This window comes from Embiotoca jacksoni, unplaced genomic scaffold (assembly GCF_022577435.1).
Source record: "Embiotoca jacksoni isolate LCO1_2020_lvr unplaced genomic scaffold, fEmbJac1.0.p SCAF_16, whole genome shotgun sequence".
Classification (NCBI taxonomy): domain Eukaryota; kingdom Metazoa; phylum Chordata; class Actinopteri; family Embiotocidae; genus Embiotoca; species Embiotoca jacksoni.
In genome coordinates, this window is record NW_027185296.1 from 13,229,959 (window position 1) to 13,255,366 (window position 25,408).

At 44.8% G+C, this 25,408-nt stretch overlaps 1 protein-coding gene across 2 annotated transcripts in view; it reads left to right on the plus strand.

Moving 5' to 3' along the window:
- szt2 (SZT2 subunit of KICSTOR complex) overlaps window positions 1–25,408 on the plus strand; it is an 84,845-nt gene that overhangs the window by 8,369 nt on the left and 51,068 nt on the right. The window contains exons 9-38 of one of the 2 annotated variants that reach the window (XM_069150997.1): window positions 632–802; window positions 893–1,124; window positions 1,280–1,409; window positions 2,086–2,231; window positions 3,193–3,345; window positions 3,827–3,941; window positions 4,553–4,758; window positions 4,906–5,145; window positions 6,781–6,859; window positions 6,956–7,044; window positions 7,164–7,332; window positions 7,452–7,578; window positions 8,075–8,194; window positions 8,268–8,471; window positions 8,643–8,740; window positions 9,773–9,911; window positions 9,989–10,273; window positions 10,416–10,620; window positions 13,559–13,686; window positions 14,722–14,989; window positions 15,173–15,317; window positions 15,478–15,570; window positions 16,050–16,128; window positions 16,780–17,070; window positions 18,367–18,502; window positions 19,169–19,285; window positions 19,373–19,442; window positions 20,341–20,526; window positions 23,349–23,570; window positions 24,766–25,003. In XM_069150997.1, the coding sequence (XP_069007098.1) occupies window positions 632–802; window positions 893–1,124; window positions 1,280–1,409; window positions 2,086–2,231; window positions 3,193–3,345; window positions 3,827–3,941; window positions 4,553–4,758; window positions 4,906–5,145; window positions 6,781–6,859; window positions 6,956–7,044; window positions 7,164–7,332; window positions 7,452–7,578; window positions 8,075–8,194; window positions 8,268–8,471; window positions 8,643–8,740; window positions 9,773–9,911; window positions 9,989–10,273; window positions 10,416–10,620; window positions 13,559–13,686; window positions 14,722–14,989; window positions 15,173–15,317; window positions 15,478–15,570; window positions 16,050–16,128; window positions 16,780–17,070; window positions 18,367–18,502; window positions 19,169–19,285; window positions 19,373–19,442; window positions 20,341–20,526; window positions 23,349–23,570; window positions 24,766–25,003 (4,881 nt within the window). The remainder of the gene's footprint in view (window positions 1–631; window positions 803–892; window positions 1,125–1,279; window positions 1,410–2,085; window positions 2,232–3,192; window positions 3,346–3,826; window positions 3,942–4,552; window positions 4,759–4,905; window positions 5,146–6,780; window positions 6,860–6,955; window positions 7,045–7,163; window positions 7,333–7,451; window positions 7,579–8,074; window positions 8,195–8,267; window positions 8,472–8,642; window positions 8,741–9,772; window positions 9,912–9,988; window positions 10,274–10,415; window positions 10,621–13,558; window positions 13,687–14,721; window positions 14,990–15,172; window positions 15,318–15,477; window positions 15,571–16,049; window positions 16,129–16,779; window positions 17,071–18,366; window positions 18,503–19,168; window positions 19,286–19,372; window positions 19,443–20,340; window positions 20,527–23,348; window positions 23,571–24,765; window positions 25,004–25,408) is intronic. The other variant, XM_069150998.1, reaches the window with a different exon arrangement.

Genomic DNA, 25,408 nt, shown 5'->3' on the forward strand with positions numbered 1-25,408 from the left:
AAAACCTGAACCTGATTCTCTGAGGAGGTTATTTCTTTCCTGACACACTGAGCGATTTATCTTCCTCAGCCGGACGCTGGAGACACAGACACGTATGTGTTGATTAATGTGAACACGCCTCTGACGAGTCGCTCAAATCAACCTGAGGGTCCTCTGAAAGTTGCTTTAATGGGAATCCTCAAACTTTTGGATTATTTGCAGGATAACATGAAGATATGACACATTTTCCATGAAGTCTCTGACTTTTAGACCAAATGTATAAAATCACCAGACCCCAAAGCCTCAGTCGTACACATCAATTATAACTGTCATCAGTGGTCATTTTTTTAAACTTGTTGTTACTTTAATTTTAGGATTACTAACAGAAGTAAGAATCTATTATTTATTTAGTTTTGACTGAACCCAGATTATCCCACCCAGGGATCTTATTTTGGTGAATGTGAGGCTTTAGTTTATATTAATTTGTAAGACAAAGCTTTTGTCAAATTACATTTTTCCTTTTTATTTCCTGTTCCTGTCCGTACATTTCTTGTTAGCTGCATTGGCGTCATTTTTGAGATAAAACCTACATTTGTTTACTGTTGATGATGATGACGACGATGATGAAACGTACTACTTCTGTGTTTTGCAGTGTCCCAACACAAACTGTTCAACGAGCACCTGGTGTCCGCCAGCGGGAACCCGGCCCTGGTGATGAGGAGGAAGAAGCACACGGAGAAAGAAGTCCACGCTCATCTGATCAGCGTGGTGTCGGTGCGGCTGAGAGAAGGCTACACCATCCGAGAGATCAGCCTCACTAAAGGTAAACATCCCTCTTCAACAAAGTCGCAGAAAAAAAGTCCAGGAGCGAAAAAAGGTAGTCTCACATTCATCTTTGTGGTTTTCCCGAAAGGCGGCACTCAGCTGGAGGTGAAGCTGGTGTTGCTATGGAAACACAACATGCACATCGAGTACCTGGCTGCCGCCTCCTGGCCGCTGGATCCCTCCAAGAGAACCACCAGGGTGGAGGTGACGATGGAGGGCAGCTACGACATCCTGCACGACATCAGCTGCACGCAGAGGAAACCCATCACCAGTCCGTACCGCACCTCCGTCATCCGCCGCTTCTGGAACACGCTGCAGAGGTACGGCGTCGGTCGGGGGGAGGGAGGTCCGGTCCGGAGGTCCGGTCACAGCGGCTCCGTCATCACGGAGCTCTTAAAATAATGCCCACACATTTCTGTGAATGCCGGATGTATTTATCTGGCTGTGTAACTCCGTGTGCTGTGTGTCCTTCCAGCATCAACCAGACCGATCAGATGCTCGTCCACCTCCAGTCCTTTAATTCTATTCCTGAGAACTACACGATTCCTGAGAGCACCAAGAACGGAGTCCCTCTGTTCTACATCCCTCCCGGCTCCACCACTCCGGTACTTTGATGGTTCCTCTTTAATCAAACTCAGTCAGTATGTTGGAAACTTGGCAGTCTGATCTCAGTGAACACCTCTCGAGTCCAGAGAAGCTTCAGCTATAATAAGTCCCTCCAGGATTTTGCTGTGTTTATTTTGTGATTGTTGCGATCCAAAATGTTGGATTTTGTGGTGGATTTTCGAAAGAGAATTGCGATGTAATTTGTGGAGTTTTAAGTGAGTTTTTTTGCGTAAAATTGAGAAATACAAATGTGTTTTTTTTAAGCCCTAACTTATAAAGGAATAAATATGTAATCACTTCCTGTGATAATAACCATGCTGCACGTCACAGAAATATTTTAGTTCAAATTTTTTTATACTTATTTATTGAACTGCCACGGAGAGATAAGTTACAAAAAAAAAAAAAAAAATCATAAAAATGATGCAGCTTTCCAGAACAGAGCGTCTGTGACTGGAATATAGAAACAAGGACTACATCAGCTGTCAAAATAAGAGCTTTAGATGCTGTTTAATTCATGTTCATTCAGCACATAGACCTGCTGGATGAAACAAACAAAGAGACGTCTCTGACAACTGGACGTGTGGAGAAAACTCATTTAACATCCAGTAATATGGAATCACTTCCTTCCTCCTCCTCCTGCTCCTCCTCCTCCTGCTCCTCCTTCTCCTGCTGCAGGTCCTGTCCCTGCAGCATAATGGATCCAAAGACTCCTCTCATTCCCAGTTTGCATCCTACTGGAAGCCCATCCTCTCCATGGATGCCAACTTCTGGCAGAGATGGCTGCACATGCATCGCATCGCCATCATCCTCGAACACGACATGTGAGAAATATAAATCTTTTGTTTACTATGTACCGCCTGGACATGAACAGATGCATCGATAGACCAGGCTTTGTTCATCACCGCTGCGTACGCTCACGGCTCCTCGTGCAAATGTTTATACGTTTTTATAAACACAAACTTGACGGGAACAATGTGTCCCGTGTAAACAAACTCTGAGCCATCCGTACGCACGTTTTGGAGACAGACGGTGAACTGAAGCCAGATTGTGGAAATGACATGCGACAGGCATCTTGATACGTATAACGAAGCCTCGCACACATTTCATTTCACTTCATATCACATCTTATATCATTAACATTCCCACCAGCAGGGTCATTTGTAAAAAATACAAGGTAACATCAAACTGCATCAGACTAAAGAACTGGAGAACAGAGCATCAGTTTTTAATATTTCTCTCATATTGTGCACATTTAGTTTAGTGCAGTTGTGTGCAAAGTTCACAGAGCACGTCGTCATGGAGACGTCGCCGTGGAACTTCTATCACTGCAGCAGCAACACCATTTCTTCTGACTAAAAACAAAATGTATTTTTTCATTTATTTTCATTTGAATTATGTTGACACGATTAACCAAAGAACCACCATGCATCGACCTTTATAATATGCTCTGTATTGACCATTTCTGGTTGAATGTGGGCGTGTTGAAGGCGGGACATGAGGCGGATTGTGATTTATAAATTGAACATTGCATGCGCACGGTTTGATAAACCTGAATATTTCTTTGCGTATACCATTTTCTGTTTTTGTGCACATGTGCACTTTTAGTGTGGATCCTACACACCGTTTCATAAATGAAGTCCCTGGACTGAAACATTGAAAGATAACGGAGAAGAAGACGTTTGTTCATGATGTTATAATCTTCGGCCTCTCGTCGCTCTGGTCGTCCAGGCCCGTCCTGTTAGCGCTCCTTTTGATTTCTCTCTGTTTGTTGCGGTCCTCCAGGCCTGTCCCCAAACATCTGCACACAGCTGGAAACAACGGCCGCTACAGCACCATCCAGTGTCGCATCTCCCACTCTGCCCTGACGTCCCTGCTGAGGGACTGCAGCAGCTTCGTGCTGGTGGAGGGTTACTCCTACGTCAAACTCATTTACAGGTGAGACGGCAGAAAATAACACGTTTCATATGATGGATACTGGTACTAAGATTATGGAAGTAGTTCATGGTGATGGTGAGGCAGCTGGTGGTAGCTGATATTTGGGCCAGGATTATGATCTTTTATCAGTTTCATGGTCATATCGACGGCTTTCCCTCAGCTGAATGGAACAGTGAGATTCATCATTAGGAGGGCGATGAACAAACTGATGTGGAAACATCTGTATTTCTGCTGCTGAACAGACTCTTTTCCTTTGAAGTACTACATACTTTGATCTCCTTTCAAATCCAGCTCTCTGAGAGGGATTTGTCAAGAGAGCTCATGTCTTCATGTCGATTTTTGTGTTGACAAGCTAAAAGGTTTTGTAGCGCCGCCTACGTCAACACGTTTTGTTCTTTGAAACATTTATATTACATCAACTGTTCAGTGGAAAAATGATGAAAATAAACCAACTAAGATTGAGTTGTTTGTGCCTCCGCAGTTCGTCTGAGCAGCCTCCCTCTTCCTTCTACCTGGTGCGTCTCATCTCAAAGACACCCTGCATGGTGCTGCGTCTGGGCTTCCCCATCGGCACCCCGGCCCACGTCAGGAACAAGGTACTGTGGAGAGCTGTTGTTTTCACCCTGTGGCTCGGTGTGGGACTCAGTGGTGGAGTGGATGGAGTAAACTGACAGGGGCGTATCCGCACTGCAATTAGCATACTGTCACGCCCCCGTTACTCCACCTCCAAGGACACCTTTGTCTGGAGCTTCATGAACAAAGTGAAAGGAAGTTGACAGAGACAGCCCCAAAAAGTAAAAAGAAAAATTCCACCACAGCAGAAAATGAAACAAGCATGTCAGAGTTGGAAGAAAAGGAACACTTTTCAAAAGTGTTTCCTCAGGAGTAAAAAAAAATGGCACGATGGCGGATGTTACTGAGGCTGATGAACAAATTCAGGGAAGAAAATGTTGATGAATCCCAGATTTGTGCGTCAAATGTTGGTACGTACGGTTTAAGCTTAGATTGGTGGGTGCGTACTGTTTGTGAATGAGGCCCATTGTCTTTGTGGAGTGATCACAAAGTAGAAGGTGTAGAAATATGTCGTAGTGCAAATGAGACCAGAGTAAAAGTGATGTGTAATGTATGTGTGTGTGGAAGTCCGTACATCTGCACACACTCACTCAAACATCCAAAGTGTTTAATAACTCCTCACGCTGTTCTTCAGATCGTGGACGAGCTGCGGGAGCAGATCCTCAAACTTCGCTTTCCTCATCGTGTTCAGAACAAAGAGGCCACGCCCAAAACCAAGAGGAAGGCCATTGGACACCCGTCTCCGTCCAAGTCTCCCTCCATCCCCCTTCCCAAACCGGCCCTGTCGGACAGACCCTGCGTGGTGGTGCTCAACAAGCCTCTGGAGAAGCTGCTCATCAGGTCAGAGCATGAGGAACGAGCTTCGTCTTGACCGTTATTTAAAGTCACGACTGGTCACAAATTACGCAGCCGACTGTGACGCATGAAGCTGCTGCAGTGTGATCCATGTGGCTGCTGACTCGGCACATTTTCACCGACTCTCTGCAGGTACGAGAAGCTGCCGCTGGACTTCAGGACTCCCTTCATCTTCAACATGGAGAACTTCCCGCCGCCCTCCGGCAGCAGCGCAGGGCCCCTCAGCGTGGCGGCCAACCGGACGGCCTCCTCCACACTAGCCTCGCTGTCCCGCTACTTCCTGCACCAGCGCTGGGTGTGGGCGGTGCAGAGCAGCCAGGGGCCGACGGTGGCCCTGCAGGCTGTCGCTCACATCCTGTCCATGCTCTCCGAGTGAGTTCACACCTTCCATCTGTCTCCTCAGGTTTTCAGTTGTTCATATTTGTTTGTTTGTTTATTTAGATCCCATCAGCCTTTTCATAGCAGCAGCAGCTCCTCTTCCCGGGGTCTTCATGATTTACATAGTGACAATGCAAACATACACTTTATACAACTCACACAATACACAAACAACACGACATAGACATAAACATAAACAATTAACACGTTTTTAAGAAAATACAAATAATTTGTATTATTCATCTTTATTTTAGGTTTGTTCTAAAAGAGAATTAAATTGTTTACTAATATCAGAAAAATATTTACTTTGATTAGGAAGGATGATGTTTTCAAAAATGATATAGACTGTATATTTTATAAAATGATATCCAAGTGGTCTGATTTTAGTTTTTGCCTCTCACATTGAAGAAGACTACTCTGAAATGGACCTCAGCTGCAAAAAGAAGTTTGCTTTTATTTAAAAAGGCTTTTATTACGAAGAGGCCTGTGGGTCTCATCTCCCCTGTTTGTATATAAGTATTACATTACATAACATTTATCTGACGCTTTTATCCAAAGACTTACAATAAGTTCATTTCAACATGAGGGTACAAAACCAGAACAACAAGAATCAAGAAAATCCAATTTCTTCAAGAAAGCCAAACTACAAAGTTCTATCAGTAAGTTCTATTTTAAGATACTAAAGTTCTGCTGTTCAAGGTAGAGGAAGAGGAGGAGGAGGAATAGGAGGAGGATGAGGAGGAGGTGTGTTTTTAGTTTGTGGTGGAAGATGTTCAGAGTTTCTGTCCTGATGTCATTGAGGAGCTCATTCTACCATTTAGGAGTCAGGACAGCAAACAGTCGTGATTTTGTAGAGTGTTTAACTCAGTGAGGAGCAACAAGCTGATTGGTAGAAGCAGAGCGGAGGGAGGGGCTGGGATGTAAGGTTGGACCATGTCCTGGATGTAGAGGAGGAGGAGAAGGAGGAGAAGGAGAAGGAGGAGGAGGAGGAGCGGAGTAGTGTGAGTGAATCTAGGAGGTTAAAGACCAGTCGAGCTGCTGCATTCTGGATGAGCTGCAGAGGTCAGATGGTACTAACAGGTAGAACTGCCAGGAGGGAGTATAAATATAAATATATTATATTATATAAATTATATTATATTAAATATATGTTTGCTGTTGACACAGACTCCTTTCTGTTCATCTGTTGTTGAGATAAACTCGGTATCATCACGTCCGCTCTGCTTTCTCTGAACATTCTCAGTCACTTATCTTCTTCCACCTTACAAACGCTCTGAAGTTTCTATCAGTAAAAATCCTCAGATGTTTCAGCAGCTCCAACAGGTATGACTTCCATCTTCCTTTTGCTGGTCAGCTTTTATTTGGAAACTTCTGCAGGAATTCAATTTCAATTTCAAAAGAGAAACTGATTTACCTTTTCAGCCTTTGTAGCACCAGTAAGTTCACTCGGTGTTCGTTATTTGATTTGATGGTATTCACTGGTGGAGAATAAAATGTGTCGGAGGCGTGGCCTGAGCTTCCTTCAGTGACGTGTTTGAATGCTGTTTGTCTCAGGCAGCACAGCTGTCTGTGTTTAACAGGAGATATTAATGTGACATTAACCTCCGGATGTCTTGAATGTGTGTGCAGGATTCGTGTATCAGAAGGCTTTCACTTCGCTGCCAGCGGCGAGGGCATCATCAACATGGTGATCGAGCTGCCCATGAAGGTGAGGAGCATGTGGAGGACGTCCTCTCGGTCCCGTTGATGTAGGTCGTCTGCTGGGTCTTACCTTCAGTTCCTCTGATGTTCCTTCTGTGTTCAGGGCCTGTCGGGGGACTCGGACAGAGAGAGTCACTCCTGTATCGTTCAGTACATCCTGTTTCCACCTCACTCCACCTCCACCAAGGACAGGTGAGCTTATATTTATTAAATGCTTGTATTTGAAATGAAAGATGTCTCGTGTCGGTTCAGTCGAGCTGCAGCGTCTCATATCTCCCCCTCCTCGTCCTCCGTCCTCCGTGGACCTCCAGCTTCTCCACCGACGATGACAACGACACGGAGGTGGAGGCGGTGGACCTGGACACGGAGCTGAGCCTGGTGATGGAGTGCTGGGTGGAACCGCAGAGCGGCACGGTGATGAACTGCATGGACCAGCACCGCCACTTCCAGGGACTCAAATACCAGGAGATCCCTCAGGCGGTGAGTACGCCAGAGGGACAGTCTGTCCACAATCGCTGGGACGCGGGGACCGTAGTTCAGTGTCCTGCCGTGTTGTCGGACTGTAGACGTGTTTGCAGTGAGCGGCTGTGTCGTTCCAGATCTTCCCCCGGGACCAAGCCTGTATGTCCACCATGATGACCTTTGAGTATTTGAGCCAGCTGTGTCAGAACAAGGACCAGGTCTGCTCGCTGCCGGCTGGACTGAAGGATGCACACGGTAACCACGGTAACTGAACTAAAGATGGACTTTAATATCAAAGTAACCGCCACAGCACTGATTCCACCATGAGGACGACGTCATGTGACTTCCACGAACGTTAACTCAGACTCACGGAATGAACTGATTAGAATCTGGTGGTCAAAGGTCAAAGGTCACTGTGAACATAACCGCAAGACTTCCTGCTCATATATTGACAACATTTTACAGGAATGTCTGGTAGAATACAATGATGAAGATCCTGATGGTATTCCACATGTGGTCAGATCCCGAATGTGTGACCCTGATCTAAATTGTGCTCACTGCATAGATCAGAGGTGCCCAAATTCTTTCCTACAAAGGTCCAAAAACATGAATCTGGATGCAGGACCACGGTCCAGAAAGAAATATTTATGTTACGGAAATTACATTTCATAAAAATAGTATATTTAAAAATTGTGTGCTTCTGCGTGTTTATCTCTGTTTGTGTGTGTGTGTGTGCATGCGTGTGCGTGTGCGTGTGTAGGAGAAGCCCCACCCTCTGAGGACAGCATCCTCATGGTTCCTTTCCAGTTCGACCTCGTTCAGCTGCTCCCTCAGTGCCAGCAGGTGGAGCTCTTCTTCCTCACCTTCGGTGCAGGAACAGGTAAGTCTACAGAAAAGCTTAGATTAAACGAGAGGAGGTTGGCTGTGAGGAATGACGTGTTGCGTGTCTGCAGCGGTGGGGAACGAGGAGCAGAACCACAGCGCCACCTGTCTGCCCAACGAGCTGCTGCTCAGCCTCTTCCACAGCAGCCTGGAGGAGGAGCTGAGCGACAGAGAGATCCCGCTAGCTGCCTCCGACCACGCTGCCTTCATGCTCCACATCCTGCAGAGGGAGCGAGACGGCCACGCGCCTCCGTTCTCCTTACCGCATATCAGAGGTCAGTGCACGTCTGTGTGTGTGACATCCTGAAGGTTTTACCTCCACATCAACCGGCCTGCAGGGTTTCCAGCAGGTGACAGGTGTGGCCTTGTGGTCCATGTCATGAGACAGAGCTGATTCCTGATGTCTCTCTGTCCTCTGATGCATCACCTGTCTGTGTGTTCAACAGAGGAGTGTGTGAAGCCTGCAGACAGACAGGACACCGTCACATCCTTCCACACCAGCGGCAGCAGCAAGGACGTGATGGGATCTACCAGCACCTTACAGGTGACCTCAACCAACACCTTACAGGTGACCTCAACCAGCACCTTACAGGTGACCTCAACCAGCACCTTACAGGTGACCTCAACCAACACCTTACAGGTGACCTCAACCAGCACCTTACAGGTGACCTCAACCAGCACCTTACAGGTGACCTCAACCAGCACCTTACAGGTGACCTCAACCAACACCTTACAGGTGACCTCAACCAGCACCTTACAGGTGACCTCAACCAGCACCTTACAGGTGACCTCAACCAACACCTTACAGGTGACCTCAACCAGCACCTTACAGGTGACCTCAACCAGCACCTTACAGGTGACCTCAACCAACACCTTACAGGTGACCTCAACCAGCACCTTACAGGTGACCTCAACCAACACCTTACAGGTGACCTCAACCATCCATCCATCCATCCATCCATCCATCCATCCATCCATCCACTCATTCATCCACTCATTCATATTCGTGTGTTAGTCTTAACAGCAAGAAGTTATCTGCATCAGGATTTGATCTCAAAACATTTTCTATTGTCATTCAAAACATAAGCAGTCAAATATTATATAAATGTCCTTAAAATTCAGAGCAAATTAAAAATAAAAGAATGTCTTTAATCGAAACATATTCGAACATGTTGTTTGCATCTCTGATTCTTTCTGCAGGTCAAGTTAATAAATGTCCTGACCAGTATTCAAGTATTTAGAAATAGATTATCTTGTGGGTTTTTTCATACTGTTCAACTCGTATAGTTATTTTACAAATAATATACCAACAGAAACCATAGACGGCACAAAAAAGAAACAATGAAATAAATAAAAAAATAAATAATAATATTAATATTAGCACATTTTTCTTGACAATTTCTACCTTTATGTATTTTGCAGCAACATTACAGTTCACGTTCGCTCACTTCGCTGAGGTGACAGTGTGATAAAACGCTCAGGATCTTTACCCTGCAGCTCTGCTGTGGGAGCTGTGACTACAGCTGCATGTACTGAGTCCTCACGGGGACATTAAAACGTGTCCTGTGTTTGGTAGAGTTTCAGTAATGCCGAGCTGGCGGATGAGGAGCCGTTGCTGTTGGAGAGGAGCTGCTCGACGCCACAGTGGAGGTGCTACGCCAAGTACATCAGCTCCCAGCAGCTCCTGCTCACCTTCCTGCCTGCTACCTTCACAGGTGCACCTCCTGCTGGGTTTAACATGGTTCTGATGTCTGCAAGCACCATCTCAATTGTGTTTCTGTTTCCATTTCAGATGTTCTGATGCTGATGGCGTCCGGGCTGGAGGCGGAGCCTCACAGTAACGTGAGCACGCAGGAGGACGACACTCTGACGCCCAGCAGCAAATCTCAGGCCGACTCCCTCTCCGGCGGCCTGGAGAGGTCCGAGTCCGGCCTGCAGAGGAGCTCCAGCACCGCCAGGTCCCCTGTGCTCTCACCTCCCTCTGAGGGCCTGACGAGGCCCTCTGAGGGCCAGATCCTGGATCAGTACAGCTGGGACAGCAGAGTGTCTGAGACAGAGACGGGGGCACCAGGCTCAGGTCAGTTTAATGTTCTGCTCTGAGGTTAAAGTCAGAACCACGCAGGTGTAGTCCAGCAGCACCACCATACACTTTACACACATCCGGTATTTCTGAACAGTCTGCTGGGCATTTCTGCCTATATTATTGTTTATTATTTCAGATGTGGGAGATAAAGACGTCCAGTTCTCTGAACCACACAAGGCCGACTTCCACATCAGCTTCAGCAGGCAGGTGTCCCAGCAGAGCACCAGCGACAGCAGCCAGCTGAAGTGTCCCATCTACGTCTACAACTGTTCACTGGAGCACCTGAAGGAGCAGCTGGTTCACCCCGCCTCCAGCCGGCAGCCCCGGGACATCTTCTTCAGGTAGGCAGCTCACCTGCAAGATGACACGCAGGGTTCAGTGAGAGAGAGGTGAGAGGATGTGGGTGGAATTCATATTGAAGCAGCATTGTTGTAAACCTAATTACTCAATGATCATTTTGGTTTATTACAACTGGGGTCTTATTTTGAAGTTTTGTTTCACATCTTAGCCGTATTTAATACCAAAGTACTCACAGAGTTCATTTCTTCACTGGGAACAGAGTAAGCAGTCCCTCCAGGAAATTAACAACAATTTCTTTTATTTTGTAATTGTTTTACATTTTTCTTTTTTTCCACAAAAATGTTGTCAGTATTTTCAAACAAAACTCGCTTTATTAACACAAATAACTCCTCATTTACAATCAGAAAGGCTCTGCTCCTGTTTTCTCTTCACAAAATAAAGAACAAGCAGAAAGAAGCAGAGAAACAGGAAGTGACGGGGTTTGTGGGAAATGTGGTCTTCACATTAAAATGGTCTAATGAAATGTTTATTATATTATATTACTGGATGTTAAATGAGTTTTCTCCACACGTCCAGTTGTCAGAGACGTCTCTTTGTTTGTTTCATCCAGCAGGTCTATGTGTTGAATGAACATGAATTAAACAGCATCTAAAGCTCTTATTTTGACAGCTGATGTAGTCCTTGTTTCTATATTCCAGTCACAGACGCTCTGTTCTGGAAACATACGCAGCTTTTAGGACCTTTTTTTTTTCTGACTTGGGCCCCATGGGTCTAAAATATAAAAGAAAAATTAAAACTAAAATATTTCTATGATGTGCAGCAGGATTATTTTCACAGGAACTGATTACATATCATTGTTTATCAAGTTGTCCTTAAAAAAATATCCACTTTTTTTCTTATTTCTGCAATTTTAATGCAAAAAACTCACTTAAAACTCCACAAATTACATTGCAATTCTTTAAAAAAAAATCCTCTGCAAAATAAAATTTTTTGACACATTTTTGCAATAATCACAAAATCTGAGAACTCGTGGAGGGACGGAGTGACATCATCGTCGAGAGCCAACGCACATTATACGGAGTGTGTGTAGTCTCTGGCTGCAGTGTGATCGTGAACAGGAGTAAGTCATGTAGATCATCGTGTCCTCTGTCCTCTTGTCCACGTGTGTCTCTGGTTGTCTTCGTGGGGAGAATAGAGCTCAGGATGCAGAGTCCTTGGAGGTGTCTCAGCAGGTGAAGTCCAGGTAGAACAGCTCGGTTCTGTTTGTCTGCTCTTCCTCTGCCTGCTGAGGTGCTGATCTGGTTTCTTTAGACGAAGGACTGAGGGACGCTGGGTCGTCTGCAGGGTTGGAAAGGGTTGCTCCTCTGTTCCTGTCGTTTTCAAAGCTGTCCTCCCTCCCCAGGCCTGTCACTCACACTGACCACCACACACACACACACACACACACACACACACACACACTGACCAACACACACTGACCAACACACACACACACACACACACACACACACACACACACACACACACACACACACACACTGACACACACACACACACACACACACACACACTGACCACCACTCACACACACTCGCTGACCACCACACACACACACACACACACACACACACACACACACACACTGACCACCACACACACACACACACACTCACACGGTGGTGCAGTGGTTAGCACTGTCACCTCACAGCAAAAAAGGTTCCGGGTTCGAATCCGGTCCTGGGCCTTTCTGTGCGGAGTTTGCATGTTCTCCCTGTGCTTGCGTGGGTTCTCTCCGGGTTCTCCGGCTTCCTCCCATCATCCAAAAACATGCACCTCAGGTCAGGTTACCTGGCGCCGCGCTAGTGGCAGCCTGCTGCAGCATCTCCCCCTGAGAGCCCCCCTGCTGTAGCGAAGAAATTTCCCCTTGGGGATTAATAAAGTGTATAAAATAAAAAAATAAAAATAAAAAACACTGACCACCACTCACACACTGACCACCACACACACACACACACACACACACTGACCACCACACACACACACTCACACACACACACACACTGACCACCACACACACACACTCACACACAGACCACCACTCACACACACACACTGACCACCACACACACACACACACACACGCTGACCACCACACACACACTGACCACCACTCACACACACTCGCTGACCACCACACACACACACACACACACGCACACACACTGACCACCACACACACACACACACATTGACCACCACACACACACACACTCACACACACTGACCACCACACACACACACACACACACTCACACACTGACCACCACACACACACACACACACACACACACTGACCACCACTCACACACTGACCACCACTCTCACACGCACACACACACACTCACACTGACCACCACTCACACACACACACACACACACACACACACACACACACTGACCACCACTCACACACTGACCACCACTCTCACACACACACACACACACACACACACGCACACACACACACTCACACTGACCACCACACACACACACACACACACACACACACACACTGACACACTGCCTAAATAAGACGTTTGATGCAGCAGCTTGTCTGCAGTGACTTCATGGTGTTCCAGAGATGAATACGTGTCCTGCTGTTGAAGCTCCATCTGTGGTGGCTGCTGTCCTCTTTCATGTGTCCGATCTCTTCCTGCATTTTGAACTCTTTTGTTCTCCATCCATCTCTTGTTGTGGAGGTTCAGCTGTGGGCTCGTTAGCTTCTCTGTTGTTGCTTCTTGTGGCTGCAGCTCTGGTCAAACCTGTCCGTCTCTATTTCAACTGGAGCCGTGCGATCAAGGTGATGTGGCTCCGCATTGTTTTGTTGGAAAATCTGAACTTTGAGTCCTCACAGGTTCTTCGTGCTTCGTCAGTCTGTCTCACTGAGTGTGTGCCTTCTGTCCTGTTGTCCTCCGTCAGGTCTCTGTCTCAGGACCGCAGCAGTCCGTCCCCGTGGACAGACCTCCTCACTCAGCCGCACAAACACAAGGAGCTGGCCAACTACTGCAGCCTGCTGCAGGAGCACTACCACCAGAGCTACGTCAGGGGTGAGCTGCTCCCAACACGCACCCTGAATACTGCTGACAGCTGACTCACACAGTTTTTACCCTTTTATATCTTTAGTCTGTAACCCACTTTATTAGAATACAAACCTGAAATCTCTCATTTACAGAAGCATTCGGTCTCCAATCTGCAGTCAGATCCTGTTCTCTTTACCCACCTGTGTGCGGTGCACTCAGACTCTTTTCGTGGTGTTGTGTTGCAGCCTCATGCTAACATTGTTTCTGTAAGTTTTTACTTTGATGCTGTGAGCTGTGAAAACGTACGAAGACAGACGACATCCTCAGCAGTAGTTCATCAATCAGGCCTTCGTGGTGCAGCAGCTAGAGGAGGTTAAAGAGTACCCATACTGATCCAAGGAAACCGTCAGGACACCACAGGAGGGGAACATCTGTAGAGAGGCGTGAAGAAGTCTGATGGAGCTTCACATGTGACAGGAGGAGTGGAATTAACTTATCCAGGCTTTTAAAGCTGTAGAGGTTTCTACAGTCTGCTGAATTAATGGTCTGAATACTTTTGTTCTTGAGAGATTTCAGTTTTTGATTTTGAATAAATATGCAAACACTTCTAAAAACATGCTTTTCCTTGACATTATGGGTTATTGAGAGTAAAATCATGACAATATTTTTTAATTACATCCATTTAAAATCAAATCTACAGCACAATAACGTGTGTAAAACTGAAGGGTTTAAATAAACCTGAAGTTAACTGGACGTTTGCTGAATTATTACAAACAGATTCTTTATTCCCGTCAACCTCAGATTAAAAATGTGTTCATGCTAATTTGTAAATGTCTTCAATGTCAAAATGCTATAACTGCTAAACATGAACATGCTAACATTATCATTGAAAGTCTTTCACTTCACAGAGCTGCTAGCAGGGCTGTGCTCTCTCGGGCTTGTTCAAAATAAGATTCAGTAATTTCCTAAATCCTCTGCTCACCGTGATTTTCCTTCTCCAACATTAAACTCCAACAGCAGGAATAATGAATTTCACTCTGGTTTCCTCCCTGTGCTCCTCAGGTGTGTACCGCAGCCTGCAGCAGTCCTACAGCATCAGCTCCCCGGATGTCCTCATGGCCATGGACTACTGTGAGGAGTCCCTGCAGGAGATTGACATCACGTCCTTCCTGCAGACCCTCTGTGGACACATCCGGGTCTTCAGGGAGCACGGCAAGGCTCCGGGCTGGGGAGGACATACAAAGCCTGCGAGGAGCACTGCCACCTTCATCATTGGAGAGGCCGAGGAGGAGCAGCCAGAGGACAGGGCTGCCATGGCCTCCTCATGCAGGTGAGAACAGGATTCAATAGTACAGCCTGTCTGCTCCCTACAATTCCTACTGGTGTCAGTCTGCCTTTCTTTCCTATCCATACAACCATGAACACTGAGTTCAGACTCCAGGCTGACTGAGGTCTGCTGCCAGTGCCCTGTGACCTAACACAGCTGTTAATGATGTGATATTTCTGCTGTTAGTGTTGACATGGAGGACGTCAGTGAAGCTGAATCTAGAGGGAAGTCCTCTGCTCCTCCATCTCCACTGATCCCACAGTTCCCTCTGAACCTGCTCCAGTCACAGCCCAGGTGTGAGGTGTATCCAGACCTGCACAAAATAATCCAGGTAATGTCTGAAGTCTTCCAGTCCAATGGTTTATACCTGTTCCAGACTTTGTTATTCCTTTCTTCTTCGACTTGTCTCCTAATAACCAGTGAGTTCATGAGCGAATAAACTAACAAGGTTTAAGTGATGTCATTTACATTTTCTAATAATCATCTAACAGGATAAATTCATGGAGATCCTGTCTCAGTATTTCAAAAGTGTGCCCTCCAATCCACACTACTTCTTCTACTGCCCACCGTCCACCAAGAAGGAGGTGAGCTCGTTTTACATGTCTTACTGTTCACGTGTCTCCTCTCCTCTCCTCTCCTCTCCTCTCCTCTCCTCTCCTCTCCTCTCCTCTCCTCTCCTCTCCTCTCCTCTCCTCTCCTCTCCTCTCCTCTCCTCTCCTCTCCTCTCCTCATCTCATCTATCTCCTCTATCTATATCCATATATCACTCTCCCTCTCATCTCATGTATCTCTGTCATCTCCGTCTTTCTCTCTCTTTCTCGTTTACCTCTATTTCTCTTTTATTTTGCCTTTTCTATTTATACACAGCAGAAGAATTAGAACTTCTCAAACCAAATCCAAATATGGAAAGATGTTTATTTAGCTGAAAGTAATGGAGGAACAAACCAGAGGGAAACTCAAACCTCAGAAATGAATGAATGAAGTCTCAGTGTGAAAATAGTGTTGATTAACTGTGGCATGTAAACAGAGTCATCCTGGTGATTGTGGATGATTGTCTCCACAGGAGGACTCTGAGGACGGTGAGACAGGAAGGAGACTCAGTGAAGAGCTGGTGTCAGAGGCTGAGCCTGCTACTGAGGACGGTGAGGCTCATTCACAAATATTTAGCTATGATCAGGTATTTTTCATTTCTTACATTACAGCCAGGGAAGCCTGTCAATTATGTCGTTTAATTCTGACAATACCTTCACATAATGAGACGAAATGTTGATGCACAGTCAGAAATATTCAGTGAAGAGACAAACTAAACGGAGAACAAAGGATCTCATTTCAGTGTGTTCGTTGTTTTTTAAACTCATGTTGGTTTCATTGTGTGAAATGAACATGAAGCAGATTCTTTTTCACTTAACTTCACATTGAGTTACTGTAGGTCTGGTTAGATTTCAGAGTTTGAACTCATCCTCATAAATATCTGTTAAAGGTATTTTATTCTCAAGACACGTGTGTGCGTGTATGTGTGTGACGCAAAAGGAGGACTCACGGAATAAGAATTTCATTGTACTGCATGATGACTGTTTCCTTCACATATGACAATAGTTTAAATTGAATTGAATGTTTGTATGAAAAGAAAGAATTACCACTGCAGTATATCTCTACAAGGTTGACTCTGTAACAGTTATTATTCTGATTTTCATCACCATTCATAAGCATAAAGCCCCTGCCAACACAAGACTCATTTTAAACTGTGTGAAATGCTCCTAAACTTGACGGGCCGTCTCCTGTGTTGTGTGTAGAAACTGTGTTGGGGTGCTGCCTCCTGACGGAGAGTGACACCGACCTGGTGGTGGAATATGAAGAGTATCCGGGGCCCAGTTGTCATGGCGACGGAGAGGACCAGTCCCTGTCGGACTCCAACACTGTGAACCAGGACCAGGATTCCTTCAGCATCCTGGAGGGGGACTCCCTGCTGGATGCGGAGGAGCCCCAGCTGGACATGCCCCCGCTGTTCGTTCACGTGACATGTTCTGTCAACATGAAGAGCTGCCATGGGTCCAAGCCCATGAGAACACTGCCCACCTGCCTCGGTGAGTGCAGCTGTCATTGTTCACCCACCCAGCATGGTGACACACAGGGTTCACTCAGCTACAGGAATGAGGCGTCGAGTTCAGACATGTAGGCTCCTCAAATACAACATGTTTCCTAACAAGTTGGTACGCTGTATAAAATGTAAATAAAAACAGAATGCAATGATTTGCAAATCACATAAACCCATATTTAATTGCAAATACACCAAAGACAACATATCAGATGGGGAAATGTTATTGTTTTATGAAAAAATATATGTTTATTTTGAATTTAATGGCAGCAACACATCTCTCAAAATTTGCAACAGGGTCAACAAAAGATGGAAAAGTTGTGTAAAGATTGAAAAAACACCTGGTGGGACATCTAACTACTAATCAGGTTACCTGGCAACAGATCAGTTATATGACTGGGTATAAAAAGATGATTTCAGATAGGCAGAGTCTCTCAGCAGTGAAGATGGGGAGAGGTTCACCACTCTGTGAAACACTGTGGAAAAGTAGTCATCTAACAGTAATGTTCCTCAACGTAAAACTACAAAGAATTAGTGGATTTCATCGTCTACGGTTCATAATATCATTAAAAGATTCAGAGAATCTGGAGAAATCTCTGAACACAAGGGACAAGGCTGGAAACCAATATTGGATGGTGGTGATCTTCGGGCCCTCAGGCGGCACTGCATTAAAAACAGACACTAGTCTGCAGTGGAAATCACTGCATGGGCTCAGGAACACTTGTGAAAACCATCGTCTGTGAACACAGTTCATCGCTGCGTCCACAAATGAAGGTTAAAACTCTCCAAAGAAGAAACCAGATAGAAACATGATCCAGAAACACCGCCGCCTTCTCTGGACCGAGATCATTGAAGATGGACTAAGGTGAAGTGGACAACTGTCCTGAGGTCTGATGGATCACAATCTGAGATTCTGTTTGGAAATCATGGACGCTGCATCCTCCAGGTTAAAGAGGAGAGGGACCATCCAGCTTGTTATCAGCTCAGTTCTAAAGCCAGCATCTGTGGGTTTATGTGATTTGCAAATCATTGCATTCTGTTTTTTATTTACATTTTAGACAGAGTCCCAACTATTTTGGAAACAGGGTTTTATTTACAGAGCTTTAATTTATCCCATTATTCAAAAGATATTTCACATTTTGTATATAAAGTGACAGACTTACCAAACCAGCTGTTTGTGTTTACATTTTCCTTCTTAAACAGTGTTGTAAAGTTTAAATGTAGAAATTTGGTCATTAAGATTGCATCTTTTGTTGCAGAGCTTATTTCAGTGTTATGCTTGCAGGTGAGATCATTTCCTGCCTGGAGAGCACTGAGGATGTGCACTCTGTGGATTTAAATGAGCTGTCAGTCACATTAGATATTTTCGTCCTGACACTTCCTCTGGAGATTGAAGTCATGGCTGAGTTCCATCATAACCGGTGAGTCACAGCGGGAGCACAAACCTGAGTCTCTAGGAGGATTTTTACATTCGCATTTCAAAATGGTCACATGGTCCACAAATAAGAAATCAGATTTACAAATGTGAGAAATTTAAAAGCTTCCTGTTTCTAGATATGTCTGACATGCCTTCGTATTTATTTACGGATCATTACATGTTTGTGCACAGATCAGATTCGTTTGTTCTGTGGAGTTGACTCTTTTCATTCTCTACGCGACCACACAAATCCACAGTTGTGTGTTAAGTGCTGGTGGAAAACTGGGACATCAGGTCTTACATTAAATTCATTTGTAACTTTAAAGAGGGAATTGACAGAATAGCTCGTTGAAGTTGAATGGGAGTCTATGGAGCCGGAGGCTTTTTGGAGCCGACCTCTAGTGGCACTCGCTGGTATTGCAGCTGACGACACTTCTGGATCGGAACCATTTTACAGACCTGAAGCTACGAACTCTTTTATATTCAGTCTATGGTTTCTCTTCAATTAGCACCTACACTTGTGTTTCCTGTAGTGCCCCCCCCTCCTCCCCTCATTCCTGGTGTTAGCCTCTGCCAACATCTGCTTTTTGCCTGAATTTGTACAAGAAGGACCTAGATGTCACCTGACTGTAAACCTGCTGCCGAGATGATGTCAGATGTTTATGTGCAGGTACACGTCAGAGAGTAGTGTGTCCTTGAATCGCTCACCAGGACAGCCCTCCTCCTACCGCTCTGACGAGGAGCTGATGGCCGTGCTGGACAGTCTGAGGGCGAATGGAGTCGACGGGTGAGTTTTTACTCACTGACTCTGACAAAGAGGTTTCTGTTGAAGGATGTTGATTCAATATCTGATGGCTGTCTTGTCTTCCTTCAGGATCTCCGGTGATTCTTTATCCAAACTGCCTCTTCCTCACAAGTTAGCCATTCTGGCCACAATGGATGAGGTGAGTCTTATTTTTATTACTGAGAGTAATCAAACGAATATTAAATAAAGAGTGTAGAAGAGGATAGCTTCACTTATCTGATTTTTATGTGTGTGTGTCATTAGGAAAACAGTCTATAATAACCTGTCTGCATGTTGTAATTCATGAGGTGTGAAGAAGCACCAGACGTCTCCAGTAAGACTTTAGAAACACAAACCCACGACGCAGACTTCAGGACAATCAGGGGTCATTTTCATTCCTATCGGCCGTCCTACAAATGCTGACACTCGTGCACGTTCCTACAGTTACTAAGTCTGATTCAATGGTGGAAGGTCCTGGAGGAACAGTTCTTATTCCTGCACTGGGAGCAACTGCAGACACGTCACAACAACCAAATAAAAGGAAGACAGACTTATCAGAGAGACACCTTAAAAGATGAATACATGCTGTAAAACGTGTCAGTGTTGGAGAAGGAGTTCAGACACTGTGGGCACAGTTCACAGTTTAAAATAGTCTGTGTTTGAGACATCATGGCTGCTCCTTCCTGTAGTAACTAATACATACTAATCCATAACCATCAGGTTACTGTGAAACTAAATGGGCTCATTCATGCTCCATTCACACCATACTACAGTTAACACATTACATTAGCTTTGTTTCAGTTTCATCCTCAGCAGAGTGTGTGCAGGTGGATAAAAGAACAGGCAGATGTGATTTTAGATGCTCAGCCTCACCGTTGGACGATGACAATATCAAACTCTGCTGGGCAGCTTTTATTTCAGAGGCGTGTTTATTCTTCCCTGAAAATGATTGTGCTGCTGCTGTTACACACACACACACACACACACACACACACACACACACACACACACACACACGCATCAGTGACGAGTGTGTGTCCGTGCTCCGTGCGGTTCAGATCCGCTGGCTGCTGGAGGACGAGATCGTCTCGGCTCTGCGTCACTCTCGGGTCATCGGCTCGGCCACGCTCACCAAAGTAGCCGAACACGTGTTGAGGTCCAGCGGCCGACAGCACTGTCACTCTGAAGACGTCCCGCTGCAGTTCGTCTTCGGACCGGAGCAGAGTCTGGAGAAGTTCAAGGAGGTGAAAACACACACACACACACACACACACACACACACACACACACACACACACACAGTATACACACATACACACACACATACAGTATACTCACACACAGCATACTCACACATACTCACACATACACATACACGCACACAGTATACACACAGTATACACAGTATACACATAGTATACACACAGTATACACACAGTATACACGCAGTATACACAGTATACACACAGTATACACGCAGTATACACAGTATACAGACAGATACACACAGGATACACACAGTATACACACAGTATACACACACGTATACAGACAGATACACACAGTATACACACGTATACACACAGATACACACAGATACAGACAGTATACACACAGTACACACACAGTATACACACAGTATACACACAGATACACACAGTATACACAGATACACACAGTACACACATAGTATACACACAGATACACACATTATACACACAGTATACACACACACACACACACACACACACACACACTATACTCACACACAGCATACTCACACATACACGCACACAGTATACACACAGATACACAGTATGCACACAGTATGCACACAGATACACACAGTGTACACACATATACAAACAGATACACACAGTATACAGACAGATATACACAGTATACACAGATACACACAGATACACACAGTATACACACAGATACACAGATACACACAGTATACACACAGTATACAGACATACACACAGTATACACACAGTATACACACAGATACACACAGTATACACACAGTATACACACAGTATACACACACACTATACTCACACACAGCATACTCACACATACACACACACATACAAACAGTATGCACACAGTATACACACAGATACACACAGTATGCACACAGTATGCACACAGTATACACACATATACACACAGTATACACACAGATACACACACAGTATGCACACAGTGTACACACAGATACACACAGTATGTATGCACACAGTATACACACGTATACAGACAGATACACACAGTATACACACAGATACACAGATACACACAGTATACACACAGTATACACACAATATACAGACAGATACACACAGTATACACACAGTATACACACAGATACACACAGTATACACATAGTATACACACAGTATACACACACACTATACTCACACACAGCATACTCACACATACACACACACATACAAACAGTATGCACACAGTATACACACAGATACACACAGTATGCACACAGTATGCACACAGTATACACACATATACACACAGTATACACACAGATACACACACAGATACACACACAGTATGCACACAGTGTACACACAGTATGTATGCACACAGTATACACACAGTATACACACGTATACAGACAGATACACACAGTATACAGACAGATACACACAGTATACACACAATACAGACACGTATACACACAGATACACACAGTATACACAGATACACACAGATACACACAGTATACACAGATACACACAGTATGCACACAGTATGCACACAGTATACACACAGTATACACACAGTATACACACAAATACACACAGTATACACACAGTATACACACAGTATACACAGATACACAGTAAACACAGTATACACAGTATACATACAGTATACACACAGTATACACACAGATACACAGTAAAACTGTTTTGTGTTTTGATCACGTTGATCTTCTTTAAATATCTTTTGAAGAATATTCCACCTCCATCCTCAGTATTAAAATTTTGTCAATAATTCATGCACAGATTTTCACAATAAAAGCCTCCCCGTACCTTCAGAGGAAATCCCCCCGCCCTCCCCTTTCTGTAGGCATGTAACAGGAAATAATGATTCCCCGTCCCAGCGTGATGGTCTGAATATGCATACATATATATATACATCTTGTATTGAATGGCTCACATCATCACATTATCCCAGTACTGTCCACGGTACTGTTAGCTTTTATTGTTAAATATCTGCAGGAAGTGTTGACTTTTATTGTTCATGATTATCAATTAATGAACAACGTCAACAGGGTTTCTGTTCAGAGTGCTGAATATCACATGACTCACTGATGGAGCTGAAGTTACCATGGGAACCATGATACAGTTGGTTTTTTTCATAGGTTTTGTTCCTGCCAACTTTAATTTAAAAATATACTCAGTTGTAATGATGCAGTAAATACTGAGTACTGTAGGAGATTACACAAAATATATCGGTGCTCGACCACATGAAGCTGTGAACATGATGATGATGGGACGATGTGAACACGACCTGTGATTGGACGATGTGAACACGACCTGTGATTGGACGATGTGAACACGACCTGTGGTTGGACGATGTGAACACGACCTGTGATGGGATGATGTGAACATGACCTGTGATTGGACGATGTGAACGTGAACTGTGATTGGACAATGTGAATGTGACGATGTGAACGTGACGATGATGGGATGATGTGAGCGTGACCTGTGATTGGACAATGTGAACGCGACCTGTGATTGGACGATGTGAATGTGACGATGTGAACGTGACGATGATGGGATGATGTGAACGTGACCTGTGATTGGACGATGTGAACGTGAACTGTGATTGGACGATGTGAACGTGACCTGTGATTGGACGATGTGAACGTGACCTGTGATTGGACGATGTGAACGTGACCTGTGATTGGACGATGTGAACGTGACCTGTGATTGGACGATGTGAACGTGACCTGTGATTGGACGATGTGAACGTGACCTGTGATTGGACGATGTGAACGTGACCTGTGATTGGACGATGTGTGCTCCTGCAGGAGTTCCGCAGGATGTCATTCTGCGGCTACGTGTTGAACGGAGAGCAGGACAGCTTCTACTACCTGTCCCTGAGCAGGCTTCACCCTCAGAGGATCCACGCCACCGCCAGGCTGTCGGAGAGCACTGCGGACCCCCCATCACACCCCACCCTCTGCAGCGCTGCAGTTAAAGTGGAGGCCGTGATGCTGGAGGGTGAAGCGGAGGTTTACGCAGACAGCGAGGTCAGATATTTTGCCACGTGATGTGCACAGGAACATTTAAAAAATAAAAAAACATTTGGGGCCTAATTTTCGTGTAAAATACTGGGAGGGGAAATGTAAACAGATCAATTTATCACCCGCAACGATATTTACTAAACCTGGAAGTAGAAACAGGAGAAGTGATTGTTGTGTATTTTAGTACGACTGAAGGTTTTAATCAGATGAACATCAGGAGATATGGCTGCTCTTATTGTGAAGGAGACGCAGGAAACCAGAATATGTAGAGAGCGAGGTTTTATACCCGTTAAACTTTTCTGATGTCAGAGGTAGAAATTATTCAGACATGTCGTCTGTCAGCGATGAAATTTTAGAGTTATTGAACGAACTGAATGATGATTGACAGCCAACAGCGTGATGTAGGTATCTCTGTTGGGGTATCAGTCCTGTTCTTCAGGGAGCTGTCCAAGGTCCTTAATGTGTCCCTCAGAGTTCACAGGTAGCTTCATCAGGTTCACTGAATGGAACTAAGTCAGCTGCTCATCACAGAAAGATCTGGACCTGCTGCTCAGAGTTTGTCAGAGGTTCTCATCCTCTTTATTTGAACATGGTTTATTATAAGCCCATTTTTATTTTATTTTTTCTCCTGCTATCTTTTAATCTTCTCTTAATTTCATCTATTGATCTTTTTGTTTTTCCCACACCATAGACTTTCTCACTGATAACCTCCCATATGGCGTTTTGTTCTTGTTATAGCTATATTTCTTAATTTCAATGGGATCGAATTTCCTTTTGGTCTTGCGGCCGTTCTGTTTTTTTTCATGGCTGCAATCACTTTAACACACGCAAACACCAAATTTAAATAGAATATAAATGATAAATGAGCAAACTTTTGGAATAAACACAATTTACTACCCTTTATTTGACATCTTAGTAAATTAGGCCCTTGATGTCTTCTTTTGTAGAAGCATCCTTTGTATTTAGTTTTATTATTATGCAGTGAAACCCATCGTAACGTGAACTAACACTGTCTGTCATTACATTTGTGGTCTTTACTGTATGATCTTCTCGTGTCTGTAAAGTTTTATTTTCAGTTCCTTCACAGTGGAATACTTTTTGTTCATAGGAGGAATATTCATGTGGTTGAGATGCAGGACATCCAGAGTGACAGCAGATGAGAAATGTTTGTTAAAACGACTAACATGTTGACTTCCTGCAGAGTGAGGACAGGAAGTCCATCAGCGTTGCTGCTGACGCTGCCAGTGACCCGACTGCAGACGTCAGTGAACCAATCAAAGCGCCGAAGCCTGAAGCGGACGACAGCATCACCACAGCGGGGGACAGAAGTCAGCCCGGGACCCCCCAGCTGCACACTGACGGCTGCACAGAGACCAACACTCCCCCCAAGACCCCGTCCAGTGTCAGCCTGGCTGAGTCGGTGCAGTCAGCCTCTCACAGTGAGTCAGACAGACAGTCGTGGAATGTGAATGTGTTGGTACCTTAAAAAAAAAAACAAGGCTTCATTCCTTCTGAAAAGTGATGGAATTAAAATCAGTTTTCCCCTGTTTACCTGCAGCCTTCGGTCCATCACAGACTCGAGCAGAGAAAGTGTGAAAAAAGATCAATTATAGCTTCTTCTACAAAGATTATTCTAAAACATCCTTCACAGATCTGTTGGTACTCCAGGAAAAAAAAGGAATAATTGTGTTTTAAAATTATTATCACTCATGTCTTTGCTGCAAATATTAGGAAGAAGTTTCAGGTCCATTAATTGAGATGCAAAGGTCATTTACATGTAGAATAATGCCGTGCGGTTGTAACATGTATTTCTAAGTAGTTGTGAATGTCTCCTTAGTCTCCCT